The sequence below is a fragment of the Scyliorhinus canicula genome, chromosome 26 (assembly GCF_902713615.1).
Source record: "Scyliorhinus canicula chromosome 26, sScyCan1.1, whole genome shotgun sequence".
Lineage (NCBI taxonomy): Eukaryota > Metazoa > Chordata > Chondrichthyes > Carcharhiniformes > Scyliorhinidae > Scyliorhinus > Scyliorhinus canicula.
This window is the reverse complement of record NC_052171.1, coordinates 7,508,421-7,523,405: the sequence shown is the minus strand read 5'-3', so window position 1 is coordinate 7,523,405 and position 14,985 is coordinate 7,508,421. Positions and strand designations below refer to the sequence as shown.

The 14,985-nt window shown below is 53.9% G+C and overlaps 1 protein-coding gene across 2 annotated transcripts in view; it reads right to left on the bottom strand.

The window, feature by feature from the left end:
• Positions 1 to 604: 604 nt before the first annotated feature.
• The window catches only part of LOC119957399 (G protein-coupled receptor kinase 5-like), a 28,421-nt gene continuing 14,040 nt past the window's right edge, over positions 605 to 14,985 (bottom strand). For both annotated transcript variants that reach the window (XM_038785433.1, XM_038785434.1), the window contains exons 7-13: positions 12,669 to 12,706; positions 10,205 to 10,294; positions 9,281 to 9,489; positions 7,264 to 7,401; positions 6,251 to 6,388; positions 2,470 to 2,601; positions 605 to 1,247 (exon numbers count right to left, since the gene is read on the bottom strand). In XM_038785433.1, the coding sequence (XP_038641361.1) occupies positions 1,146 to 1,247; positions 2,470 to 2,601; positions 6,251 to 6,388; positions 7,264 to 7,401; positions 9,281 to 9,489; positions 10,205 to 10,294; positions 12,669 to 12,706 (847 nt within the window). In that variant the 3' untranslated portion in view covers positions 605 to 1,145. The remainder of the gene's footprint in view (positions 1,248 to 2,469; positions 2,602 to 6,250; positions 6,389 to 7,263; positions 7,402 to 9,280; positions 9,490 to 10,204; positions 10,295 to 12,668; positions 12,707 to 14,985) is intronic.

The window sequence follows — 14,985 nt, the reverse complement described above, 5'->3', positions numbered from 1 at the left end:
AACCCCTCGATTTCAATCCACGGAAGATGTCCCTGGTGTCGATCTCTTAAAACATGCCAACACACAAAACACGTGGGTCCTGAGGTTACTGTGCCCCCCGTACCCCCACCCCCCCCCCAGAAAACGCACAAACATGTAAAAATGGCAAAGGGATTGAAAAAAATGTACACATTATACACGGGAAGAAGAAACGAATCAATGGGCACGTCGGAGGAGGCACAGCGAGAGGGTTCCGAGGGCCTGTCTTAGTGCCAGAGGACGGAGTAACTCTTACAATGCCTTGTCTAAAGTGACGGTTGGGGGAGTGGGGTGGGGGATTGATCTTTCCAAAGGCTTTACGATGGGATCCATCTCAGTTTCATGGTTGCCACCCAGGACCTGCACCACCCACAGCGGCACTGCAGAGGGTGACGTCTAGCCCGGGCGACAAACTGGTAAAAAAAGGGGATGCCCGCTGCATGATCCCCGGTCCCCTTCGATGGCCAGACCATCAACCCTCGATACGGAATCCCCTTTCAAAAAAAAAGAGAGAACAAAAAACGCCACGTCGTTGTGACGCTGCCCCCCCCCCCCCCCCCCCCCCCCCCCCCCACCCCCACCCCACCAAGGCCATTCGAGGGTCCGACTGGCGAGGGCGGTGTAATTCTCAGCAGCCACCACCAGATGTCAGCGCCGCACACCCCCGCCCGTCAAGAGCAGCGAAGAAAGAAAGTCATCTTCGGCTCGACTCTCGCTCTTGGCATCTTTGGGTTCGAATCCTGCCTCGGGACAGCAAAACGTTTGAGAGGGGGGGTGGGGGGGGGAAGGGGAGAATGGAAGATGCCGAAGAGGGCCGCACTCCTCTCCCGCTGCCTGCCCAAACGATACCCACTGTGCCCTCCAACCCCGGGCAGGATTGGACCATCTGACACAGCATTCGTCCTTTCCTTCCGGATCCATCGTCAGAGTTATATTTTCTATTTATACACTATGTATATAAATTAATATATATATATATGCATATTGTGCTGCCGATTCAGTTCCCACTGGGGGTGGGGGTATGTCCGCCCACTCCGCAGCCACGAGGAACCCGAGATAGCCAACGATGAGGCCCCGACTCGGCCATCGGTCCAGTCCAGTCACGGCGGTGTCCTCGGCAGGTCCCGTCAGGCCACGGTGGGTGTCCGGGGGTCGCGGGGCACGGCGTTGTTCGCGTGAGGTGTGAGGTTGGAATTGGCGTTGGCCGAGCTGTGAGGGTACATCTGGGCCTGCAACGGAAACGCACAACAGGGCACAAGCCACGTCAATGCCTCAACGCCAAAGTCACCCCCCGGTGGGCCCCCCTCTATCCGCGCTTCACCCCCCCCCCCCCCCCCCCCCTGCCCCGCCCCCTATGACCTGGCAACGGGCAAGCTCCCCCTCTGCCGTCCTGTTTGGGAGCCAAGGTCCCAGAGAGATTGAAATAAAGAAGGGTCGGGATTTTCAAAGTGGGGCAATTGGCTGCCCGGAGTAAATGGAATCTGGGCGTTGACGCCTCCACAGGGAATGGTCGCTTTTTCCTCTCTCGAATTTGACCGTGCTTCAGAGGGGCTGCTGACAGCCGCCTCACTCTGAGGGTTCGATCGCACCCTGGGCGATCCGGGAGGAGCAGTTAGTGCCAGGGTCCTCCCTCGGTCCCTGCTCTGCGAGGGTTGGGGGGGGGGTCAGACTCGCATTCAATCGGAGCGTGGGACGTTACCAACGCTGCCACCATGTGCAATCATGGCTCACCCTCGACGTTCCCCCCCCCCCCCCGTCGCGCTCCTGACACGGCCGCAGACCCAGAACGTCCCACCACGGAACACCCGGATCCCAACACTCCACTCCGCCCACCGCCACACTCCACTCCGCCCACCGCCACACTCCACTCCGCCCACCGCCACACTCCACTCCACCCACCGCCACACTCCACTCCACCCACCGCCACACTCCACTCCGCCCACCGCCACACTCCACTCCGCCCACCGCCACACTCCACTCCGCCCACCGCCACGCTCCACTCCGCCCACCGCCACGCTCCACTCCGCCCACCGCCACGCTCCACTCCACCCACCGCCACGCTCCACTCCACCCACCGCCACGCTCCACTCCACCCACCGCCACACTCCACTCCACCCACCGCCACACTCCACTCCACCCACCGCCACACTCCACTCCACCCACCGCCACACTCCACTCCACCCACCGCCACACTCCACTCCACCCACCGCCACACTCCACTCCACCCACCGCCACACTCCACTCCACCCACCGCCACACTCCACTCCACCCACCGCCACACTCCACTCCACCCACCGCCACACTCCACTCCACCCACCGCCACACTCCACTCCACCCACCGCCACACTCCACTCCACCCACCGCCACACTCCACTCCACCCACCGCCACACTCCACTCCACCCACCGCCTCCCGTCGGGTCGCCCGGCAGCCCAGCGGAGCGAGCGCCTACCTGCCGTCGGAAAATGCGGTCGAAGAGACTCCTTTTGGGAGGCTCCGGAAGCTGGTTCCAGTCCAAATCCGGGGACCGGGTCCTGTTTGGTCCGAAGGTATTCAGCTCCTTGAAACATTCCGTCTCGATCATCTGCACAGAAGAATCGGGGAAGAGAAAGGGGAGAATGATTAATCCCGCCGTCGATCGCTGGAGTTCCTTACTTACTGGGGACAGATGTACGAAGGTGGGGGTGTTAAGGAAAGCACTCCAGTTACTCAAAGACTCCGGGGACAAAAGTGTTTATATCTGTACGTCTGAACTGCCTCCAGATCAGTCCCTTGTCCAAACCCATCATGGCCACCCTCAATGGAGAGCATTAGCTATGAGGAGAGGTTGAAGAAACTCGGTTTGTTCTCACTGGAACGACGGAGGTTGAGGGGCGACCTGATAGAGGTCTACAAAATTATGAGGGGCATAGACAGAGTGGATAGTCAGAGGCTTTTCCCCAGGGTAGAGGGGTCAATTACTAGGGGGCATAGGTTTAAGGTGCAAGGGGCAAGGTTTAGAGGAGATGTACGAGGAAAGTTTTTTACACAGAGGGTAGTGGGTGCCTGGAACTCGCTGCCGGAGGAGGTGGTGGATCCAGAGCTACCTTCTGCCGGGGTTGCTGTTGGAAAAGCAGATATTTGCATCGATTCCCTTGTTTGCTTGCAAAGATGCGTCTGGCATGTGTCACAACAATCCTGTCAATATCCTGGTTTATAACCGGCCAGTAAACACAGCCACAAGCTCTCTGTTTACACTTCTTAATCCCGGGATGTCCCACGTGTATCCTCTTTAGCACAGTTGGTGAATTGCGACACAGCCATGATATCACGACACTAACCGATTGTTTGCAGACAGTGACCTGAGCAGGCTTCACGGGCTCTGGGTGATTGAGGCAGGACATCGGTTGAAGGTTGACTGTGTGAACCACGGGAGAAAGGGAAGCCGAGGTATAGACGGAGAGAGGGTAGACAGCACGTTACTCAGCGTGCACTCCAGAGGCCTGGGTTAATAAATCCAGAGAATCGGAGTTCAAATCCCAACCGGGAGAGCTCGGAATTCTGAATCCTTGTTTTCAAAACGATCACGGAAACTATTGGCTTGCCGGGAGAATGCGCCTGGTTTCCGAGTGACGGTTTAAGGGCGGAAAACCTCCTCACGTGGAGCGGACCTGGCCTGCAATACCTTCATCGCCACACTGAAGGATGCAGCATATTAAATGCCAGCAAACATCAGTCAGGCTCATGGCTTGTTTCTGCGCTGCAGACTCGACATAATTCCATATCCTGGCAGTAATGTGACCTCGATCGAGGTGATGTTGGTTTAACAATCTTAGATAAACTGTTTTTAACTCATTAATTTCAGGAGCGATAAGGGCGAGGCAACACAATTCAGATAAAACCATCAAAACTGCTGTGGAGTCAACACACATACACACACACAGACTCACACTCAGAGACACAGACTCAGACACACACAGACACAGACACACACACTCAGACACAGACACACACTCAGACACACAGACACACAGACACACACAGACACACACAGACACAGACACACACAGACACACTCAGACACACTCAGACACACTCAGACACACTCAGACACACTCAGACACACTCAGACACACACAGACACACACAGACACACACAGACACACAGACACACACAGACACACACACACAGACACACACAGACACACTCAGACACACTCAGACACACTCAGACACACTCAGACACACTCAGACACACTCAGACACACTCAGACACACTCAGACACACTCAGACACACACAGACACACACAGACACACACAGACACACACAGACACACAGACACACACACACACACAGACACACACAGACACACACAGACACACACAGACACACACAGACACACACAGCCACACACAGCCACACACAGCCACACACAGCCACACACACACACTCAGCCACACACACACTCAGCCACACACACACTCAGCCACACACACACGCAGCCACACACACACGCAGCCACACACACACGCAGCCACACACACACGCAGCCACACACACACTCAGCCACACACACACTCAGCCACACACACACTCAGCCACACACACACTCAGCCACACACACACTCAGCCACACACACACTCAGCCACACACACACTCAGCCACACACACACGCAGCCACACACACACGCAGCCACACACACACGCAGCCACACACACACGCAGCCACACACACACGCAGCCACACACACACGCAGCCACACACACACGCAGCCACCACACACACTCAGCCACACACACACTCAGCCACACACACACTCAGCCACACACACACTCAGCCACACACACACTCAGCCACACACACACTCAGCCACACACACACTCAGCCACACACACACTCAGCCACACACACACTCAGCCACACACACACTCAGCCACACACACACTCAGCCACACACACACTCAGCCACACACACACTCAGCCACACACACACTCAGCCACACACACACTCAGCCACACACACACTCAGCCACACACACACTCAGCCACACACACACTCAGCCACACACACACTCAGCCACACACACACTCAGCCACACACACACTCAGCCACACACACACTCAGCCACACACACACTCAGCCACACACACACTCAGCCACACACACACTCAGCCACACACACACTCAGCCACACACACACTCAGCCACACACACACTCAGCCACACACACACTCAGCCACACACACACTCAGCCACACACACACTCAGCCACACACACACTCAGCCACACACACACTCAGCCACACACACACTCAGCCACACACACACTCAGCCACACACACACTCAGCCACACACACACTCAGCCACACACACACTCAGCCACACACACACACACACAGCCACACACACACACACACACAGACACACTCAGCCACACACAGACACACTCAGCCACACACACACTCAGCCACACACACACTCAGCCACACACACACTCAGCCACACACACACTCAGCCACACACACACTCAGCCACACACACACTCAGCCACACACACACTCAGCCACACACACACTCAGCCACACACACACTCAGCCACACACACACTCAGCCACACACACACTCAGCCACACACACACTCAGCCACACACACACTCAGCCACACACACACTCAGCCACACACACACACACACAGACACACACACACACACACAGACACACACACACACAGACACACACACACACACAGACACACACACAGACTCAGACACACACACAGACTCAGACACACACACACAGACTCAGACACACACACACACAGACTCAGACAGACACACACACACACAGACTCAGACAGACACACACACACACACTCAGACAGACACACACACACTCAGACAGACACACACACTCAGACAGACACACACACACTCAGACAGACACACACACACAGACTCAGACACACACACACACACACACACACTCAGACAGACACACTCAGACAGACACACACACACTCAGACAGACACACACACACTCAGACAGACACACACACACTCAGACAGACACACACACACTCAGACAGACACACACACACTCAGACAGACACACACACACTCAGACAGGCAGACACACACTCTCAGATTCTTCCCGTCCCTGGCAATTCCCAGCTTCCTTTCCTCCCTCAATCCCAGGCGAACCCACAAGCCTGTCCTCCACCCCGACGGCACGGCCAATTTGCTCCTTACCTCGTTCTGCCAAGGAATGGGGACACTGCCGGTGGCAAACTTTGCATAGAAATCATTGTCAGTTTGGTCCAGGTTCACCCCCTTCACTGTGGAAAACTGTTCAATGTCCAGCACGTCTTTACAGTAAACTGCTCGAGGCTGTGGGTTGGAAAGCAGAAACACACAAGACCCCGTCACTAAACCAGCCAGCTAGCGTCTCTGGAGGGCGCGCCAAATCTGGGAATGACTGGGACGCGAGCCACATTTCATCACAGTGACATCCAAAAGCACGGGTCTCTGGGATATTTCAGTCTAACACAGCGTTCCGAGCTGATTTCTACATCGGAATGACACGGGTTCAAAGCATACTCCCTGACGAACAACACCAACAGGGTGATGGATAAGAGACGGAGAGATGTTGCTGAAAGGAGACATGCCGTCAAAGTTTTTTGCCTTGGCACTCATCAGGAACAAACGCAGGAACATCGAGTTTCACAGCATCACCACAGTTTCTGCTGCGGGGGAAACGCGTTGCTGATTGGTTGGGAAGTCAACTCTGACTGGCGAGCCTCCAGGTCAATGTCGCTCGCTCCATGGCGATGACTAAGCCAATCAGAATCGACTTGCCAGCCAATCAGCGCCATTGCGACGGTTTGAAATTTGGCATTCTTGCATTTGTCTCCACTCAGTAAACTGGCTGTAATCCTGGATGGCCAAGGGCTGCTTGCTCCTTTGAGGGAGATGGTGTCCCAGTTCCCCCTGTCCCTTTAATACCGTGTTATTCCCTTTTCTGAAAATAAAGTCTTACATGCGGCATTTTCCCAAGCGCCTTCTTGGAATTCATTACCTTCACCACCCCTCTCCGTTGTTCCAGCACTTCCAGAATGAAACGGGCATTTAAACGGCATCTTTCACAGCCTCAAGAGGCCCCCCCCCCCACCACCCCTGACTGACCCCTGTTTCCCAGTCTATTTATGAAGGGCAAACGCTGCTGTGTCGTTTGGCAGTGCCACCCAAGTCCATCGCACACTTACGTCCGGGATAAAGGAAGGTTCCAGCATTCCGGCCTCCAGCCGCTTGAAGTTGATGCACTTGAAGAACGGGTGTTCCTTCACCTCACTGGCCCCCTCCTCTTTGCAACCTAGCCGTTGCTTTGGATCTTTGGTCAGTAACTGGAAAAAGACGAGGCCTTTGGTCAGAAAACGACAAGATTCATCCAGCAGATGGCGCATCATCAGTGGGCCCCAGGTCAGCCTGAGCCAGGAAAAGAGACCCGTTTCCCCCTGACACCCCCCCCTCCCCTCCCCGACCCCAGCCGGACTTGATGGAGGTCAATCCATCAACGCTACACCTATTCCTGCGGAGCTGTCTTCCGCTTAGCATGTTCAAATCCAGGGAATTCCTCCCCTCTGGGCTTTTCAAATTGCATTTTAATCTTTTACTGACACTTTCATCGGATCTGGGCAACGCTGGCCTGGGCCGGCATTTGAGGACCATCCCTAATTACCCTTGAACTGAGTGGCTCGCTCGACCATTTCAGAGGGCAGTTAAAGGTCCACCGCATTGTTGTGGGGGGGGGTCAGGGGCCACACGTGGGCCAGACCGGGCAAGGAGGATAGATTTCCTTCCCTGAAGGACATGAGCGAACCAGGTGTTTCGTTATTGGCTGTCAGACAGAAGGCAGAGAGTTGGGATAAAAGGTTCTTTTTCGGAATGGCAACCGGTGACAAGTGGTGTCCCGCAGGGTTCAGTGTTGGGGCCACAGCTGTTCTCTTTATATATTAACGATCTAGATGACGGGACTGGGGGCATTCTGGCCAAGTTTGCCGATGATACAAAGATAGGTGGAGGGGCAGGTAGTATTGAGGAGGTGGGGAGGCTGCAGAAAGATTTAGACAGTTTAGGAGAATGGTCCAAGAAGTGGCTGATGAAATTCAACGTGGGCAAGTGCGAGGTCTTGCACTTTGGAAAAAAGAATAGAGGCATGGACTATTTTCTAAACGGTGACAAAATTCATAATGCTAAAGTGCAAAGGGACTTGGGAGTCCTAGTCCAGGATTCTCTAAAGGTAAACTTGCAGGTTGAGTCCGTAATTAAGAAAGCAAATGTAATGTTGTCATTTATCTCAAGAGGCTTGGAATATAAAAGCAGGGATGTACTTCTGAGGCTTTATAAAGCACTAGTTAGGCCCCATTTAGAATACTGTGAGCAATTTTGGGCCCCACACCTCAGGAAGGACATACTGGCACTGGAGCGGGTCCAGCGGAGATTCACACGGATGATCCCAGGAATGGTAGGCCTAACATACGATGAACGTCTGAGGATCGTGGGATTATATTCATTGGAGTTTAGGAGGTTGAGGGGAGATCTAATAGAAACTTACAAGATAATGAATGGCTTGGATAGGATGGATGTAGGGAAGTTGTTTCCATTAGCAGGGGAGACTAGGACGCGGGGGCACAGCCTTAGAATAAAAGGGAGTCACTTTAGAACAGAGATGAGGAGAAATTTCTTCAGCCAGAGAGTGGTAGGTCTGTGGAATTCATTGCCACAGAGGGCGGTGGAGGCCGGGACATTGAGTGTCTTTAAGACAGAAATTGATAAATTCTTGATTTCTCGAGGAATTAAGGGCTATGGGGAGAGAGCGGGTAAATGGAGTTGAAATCAACCATGATTGAATGGTGGAGTGGACTCGATGGGCCGAATGGCCTTACTTCCACTCCTATGACTTATGGTCTTATGGTCTTATGGTTATTGTTTTTAAAAACGACAATCGATGGTGGTCGTCATGGTCATCATTACTGGGATTAGTGCCCAGATTTATGAACCAAATTTAATCTTCCACTCTCTGCCCGGGTGGGATTTGAACCAGAGCCAGGGATGGCGTGGGCCTTCCAGTGATGTTCCCTCTACGCCACCGCTTGCCCTGCAAATTTGAGGAGCTTGACGTCACTGGCGGCGTTTGCTCAGCAGAACGATTTGCCTCTATGCAAATCCTTTGAAAGCCAGCTCAAGGTCGAATCCATTGGTCATGGGTTGGGTTTCGCTCACCATCCGACAGATCTGTTTGGCATCCTCTGTGAACTTGTCGCAATACTCTTCCTCCTTCTCCAGCACCCTCTTCTCCACCTCTTCCCGTTTTACCCTCTCTTTCCGAGCCCGGAATGGTGACTGCCCGGCCGTCATCTCATAAATCAGGCAGCCCAGCCCCCACCAGTCGGGGCTGACCGTGTACTGCTCGTTGTCTATGACCTCGGGAGCTGCAGAAAAAAAAAAGAGAGGGCGAAAGTCATACATACCACACAAAACCAACGAGGTTGAGCTCAAAATAAAGTTGCTTTAAGTGTTGTACACGCTGCAGGTTATTTATTAACCCAGCGCTCACTGACAACACCACAAATAGCAGACTCTCGTCCATATTTTCAAATGGCTCCGTGGATTCTCCGACATCCGCAACCTCCTCCAGCCCCCAGCAACCCTGACCTCTTCCAGTTCTGTCCCCCATGCCAGTCCCAACGCCCCAATCTGGAACACCAGGTTCGGGGCCTAGCAGCACGAAAAGCCTCAGGCTAAATTTGCTTTGGTGGGATTTTGGTGCAGGAGAGGATGTGAGGCTCGCGTCTGAACGTTGAGGCCCCGTGCCCTGTGGCAGTTTTCCATCCCTCAGTCGCATCATAAGCCCTTCAAAACGACCACACGCTGATCTTAGAGCCAAATCCATTGGCTAATGGAGGATACTTTGATCTCAAAATTCAAACGGTCAAAAGGAATGGTCTTCGGTCGGAAGGAAGGAATCCCCACGGCTCTGAACCAAACCTCCTCAAGCTGCCGTCGCAGCCATTGAACAATCTCCGTGCAATGGAACAGGTCTACGTGGAAAAATACCCACGAATGAACGATTCCAGCCACAAAATGGTGGTGTTCTCAGCAGAGGCCTGCGGCTGCAAACTGGGATTGAGGCCTTTTTTTACTCACCCATGTATCCGACTGTTCCCACACGGCCACGGATCTGTTCTCCCTCTGGTATCATCACCGCTAATCCCAGATCCGACAATCGGATGTGTCCTGCTCCAAAGTAAAAAGAAAAGCAGACAAACACGCACAGAGTGAATTGATGCCAGCTGGGTCAATCTGAGATTCGCAGATCTCCATTCAGGGGAAGGTGTTGGGGGGGATGATGGGGCCGAAGGCGGGCGGGTGGGGTTAGGTCACAGGTCAGCCAAATGATCGGAGTGGTGAAAGAGGCTCGATGGGCTGAATGGCCCCCCTCCTGCATGGCACTGCGTACCCGGGGTATCAGGGCCGATCTAACACGTTGCCCTCCCCTGAACGAGCCTGCAAAGTTGCCAAGCCGCGGTGCAGGCAGATCTGAAAAATAAGACACACCTTTGTCCTGGATTTATTACGACCCCAGTTGCTAGGATACCGGACAGATCTCAATATTCTTGATTTGTCAGTGTGAGGAAAGGATACTGTGCTCCAGGAGTAAATCCACACACAAATGTGGGGCCTCACGGTAGCATGGTGGTTAGCATCAATGCTTCACAGCTCCAGGGTCCCAGGTTCGATTCCCGGCTGGGTCACTGTCTGTGTGGAGTCTGCACGTCCTCCCCCTGTGTGCGTGGGTTTCCTCCGGGTGCTCCGGTTTCCTCCCACAGTCCAAAGATGTGCGGGTTAGGTGGATTGGCCATGCTAAATTGCCCGTAGTGTAAGGTTAATGGGGGGGGATTGTTGGGTTACGGGTATACGGGTTACGTGGGTTTAAGTGGGGTGATCATTGCTCGGCACAACATCGAGGGCCGAAGGGCCTGTTCTGTGCTGTACTGTTCTATGTTCTATGTTCTAAATAGGGATATGGAATATTGAAACAAACTTTACTACCAACGCAAGATTAAAATAACTTTATCATCATACAGGAAAATAGTTTAAAATGGCCCCTTAAACAATCCTGAAAATGAAACACTAACTTCCAACTTATGTCTCCACTCATGCAAAACCCAACTTAGGTCAAAATCCATTTTTAAATAGTTAGCAAACACAGGGGTAACTTCAATAGAGTTCCTTTTAACCGACTGATTGGAGAGAGGGAGGGAAATCTGGTGAGGAAACAGATTCTTTTTCTCAAATAACTTTGGAGTACCCAATTCTTTTTTTTCCAATTAAGGGGCAATTTAGCGTGGCCAATCCACCTGCCCTGCACATCTTTGGGCTGTGGGGGGGGGGGGGGGGGGGGCGACCCACACAAACACGGGGAGAATGTGGAAACTCCACGCGGACAGCGACCCGGGGCCGGGATCGAACCCAGGTCCTCAGCGCCGTGTGGCAGCAGTGCTAAGCACTGCGCCACGATGCCGCCCCAGCCTGCAGATCCTGGTCCGTCTCAGACGACTGTTTAACCAGACAGCCTTCGACAAAAAACTCCCGCCCTGTTCACAGGCAAATGTTTAATTGTTTTGGGAGCAACTGCTGGTCACAGACAGATCAGAACGGAACTCAACACCTGACTGCTTCAGCCCCTTGCTCCTCCCCGTTAACTACATTATCTGAGGAAAGCATAATGTCTCCACTTATCTACTCTCCGGGGAACCTCCTTCACATAAACAAATTTCCATTTGCCCAACTTCAGGAGAACAATATATATATATGTAATGGTTGGAATGAATTAAGAGTTCATTTTTACGCCTTAAGCAGAAACCAATGAGTACTGAGGGGTGGCCCAAGTGTGGCCACAACTCAAATCGATGGGGAGTCTCTCACTCCATACGCAGTGTTTCAACCAGTCACAAAATCAGGGAGATAAAGTGGGGCTCCGGCCTACCCACAGGGTGAAAGAAAAATGTGGTGCCCATTCCGACAGATTTCCTTCCCGGAAGGGACAGGAGTGAACCAGGTGTGTTTTGGGTCGGGGGTTAGTTGCTGTGGTCATCATTACTGGGATTAGCGACAATGGCCAGATTTGTTATTCAAGTTTAAGTTTCACCAGGTGCCCCTGGTGGGACTTGAACCCATGTCCCCAGCGCATTAGCGTGGGTTCTGGTTGACATTAACCATCACCTCAGGATGGGGGCTGCCTATGGAGAGGCGGTGGGGATGTGGGGGGGGGGGGGGGGGGGGGGGGGAAGCATGTGGGCAGGATCGTTCTTATCCGCAAATTTGGGCCTGTTGAAGTTAGGTTGAGCTCGTCTCCAGAGAGGATTGGATTTTGGAGAAAGAGGGAGAGGAAGTGGTCATCCGTTCCTGCTTGGAGACACCCGCCAAGCTTCAGCGATCCCAAAGCAAGGAGTGTGGCCAGATGGCCAGCGATGCCAATGCCGTGGGCGGGAAAGCAGTTTGGCCGAGATGGGAGTGTGGTGGTGGATCGAGTGGGTCGATGGATGAAGAATTCCCCCCCCCTCCTTTTGAACAAGAGGTCTACTTTATCGAGGGAGCCGAAACTCACCGTTGTCGTCGAGAAGGATGTTCTCTGGCTTGAGATCGCTGTGGGAGGGAAGAGGAAACGGCCACGTGAGATAGATACACACCCCACACACACCCACCCCTATACACACACACCCCTACACACACACCCGCCCCTATACACACACACCCCTACACACACACCCGCCCCTATACACACACACCCACCCCTATACACACACACCCACCCCTATACACACACACCCACCCCTATACACACACACCCCTACACACACACACCCCCTATACACACACCCACCCCTATACACACACACCCCTACGCACACACCCACCCCTATACACACACACCCCTACACACACACCCACCCCTATACACACACACCCCTACGCACACACCCACCCCTATACACACACACCCCTACGCACACACCCACCCCTATACACACACACCCCTACGCACACACCCACCCCTATACACACACACCCACCCCTATACACACCCACCCCTATACACACCCACCCCTACGCACACACCCACCCCTATACACACACACCCCTACGCACACAGACACACACACACCCCTACACACACACCCACCCCTATACACACCCACCCCTACACACACACCCACCCCTATACACACACACCCCTACGCACACACCCACCCTATACACACACACCCCTACGCACACCCACCCCTACACACAGACCCACCCCTACACACACACCCACCCCTACACACACACCCACCCCTACACACACACACCCACCCCTATACACACACACCCACCCCTATACACACACCCACCCCTATACACACACACCCCTACGCACACACCCACCCCTATACACACACACCCCTACGCACACCCACCCCTACACACACACCCACCCCTATACACACACCCACCCCTATACACACCCACCCCTACACACACACCCACCCCTATACACACACACCCACCCCTATACACACACACCCACCCCTATACACACACACCCACCCCTATACACACACACCCACCCCTATACACACACACCCCTACGCACACACACCCCTACGCACACACACCCCTACGCACACAGACACACACACAACCCTACACACACCCACCCCTATACACACCCACCCCTACACACACACCCCTACGCGCACACACCCCTACGCACACACACACACCTACACACACACCCCTATACACACACACACACCCCTATACACACACACACACACACCCCTATACACACACACACACACACACCCCTATACACACACACACACACTCCTATACACACACCCACCCCAACACACACCCTACACCCAACACCCACACACCCTACACACACACCCACCCCTACACACATACCCACCCCTACACACACACCCACCCCTACACACACACACAAACATACCCACCCCTATACACACACACACCCTACACACACGCCCTACACACACACACACCCTACACATACCCCTACAAACACACACACACACCCCTACAAACACACACACATACCCCTACAAACACACACACACCCCTACACACACATCTACACACCCGCACACACTTCTACACCCACACACACCCCTACACCCACCCACACACACCCCTACCCACACACACACACCCCTACCCACACACACACACCCCTACCCACACACACACACCCCTACCCACACACACACACACCCCTACCCCCACACACACACCCCTACCCACACACACACACCCCTACCCACACACACACACCCCTACCCACACACACACACCCCTACCCACACACACACACCCCTACCCACACACACACACACACCCCTGCACACACCCCTACCCACACACACACCCCTACCCACACACACCCCTACCCACACACACACACACCCCTACCCACACACACACACACCCCTACCCACACACACACACCCCTACCCACACACACACACCCCTACCCACACACACACACACACCCCTACCCACACACACACCCCTGCACACACGCAGTCTCCACATTACTCGATTATTCAGCTTCAGTTTGGCAGCTGTACAATTCTGTGCAGAGTTGTGGCAAGACTTGAAGACTGCCTGTACCTGGCCTGTGTTCTCTGCAAACTGATTAACTGCGGTAGTCATGCCAGAGTGCCTTGTTAATGACTATTTACTCAAATCTCGCTCTTAAATCTCTCTCAGCGGCTGGGCTCTCTCTCTTTCCCTCGACATGTTTTACATTTCTCAAGTGCTGCACAAGTGGCATTATTAAGCTGTCCGGGTGTTGAAGGAATCTGTGCACGCACACGAGTCTATTACAGGTCCAACAGCTCCAAGAGACTGCAACT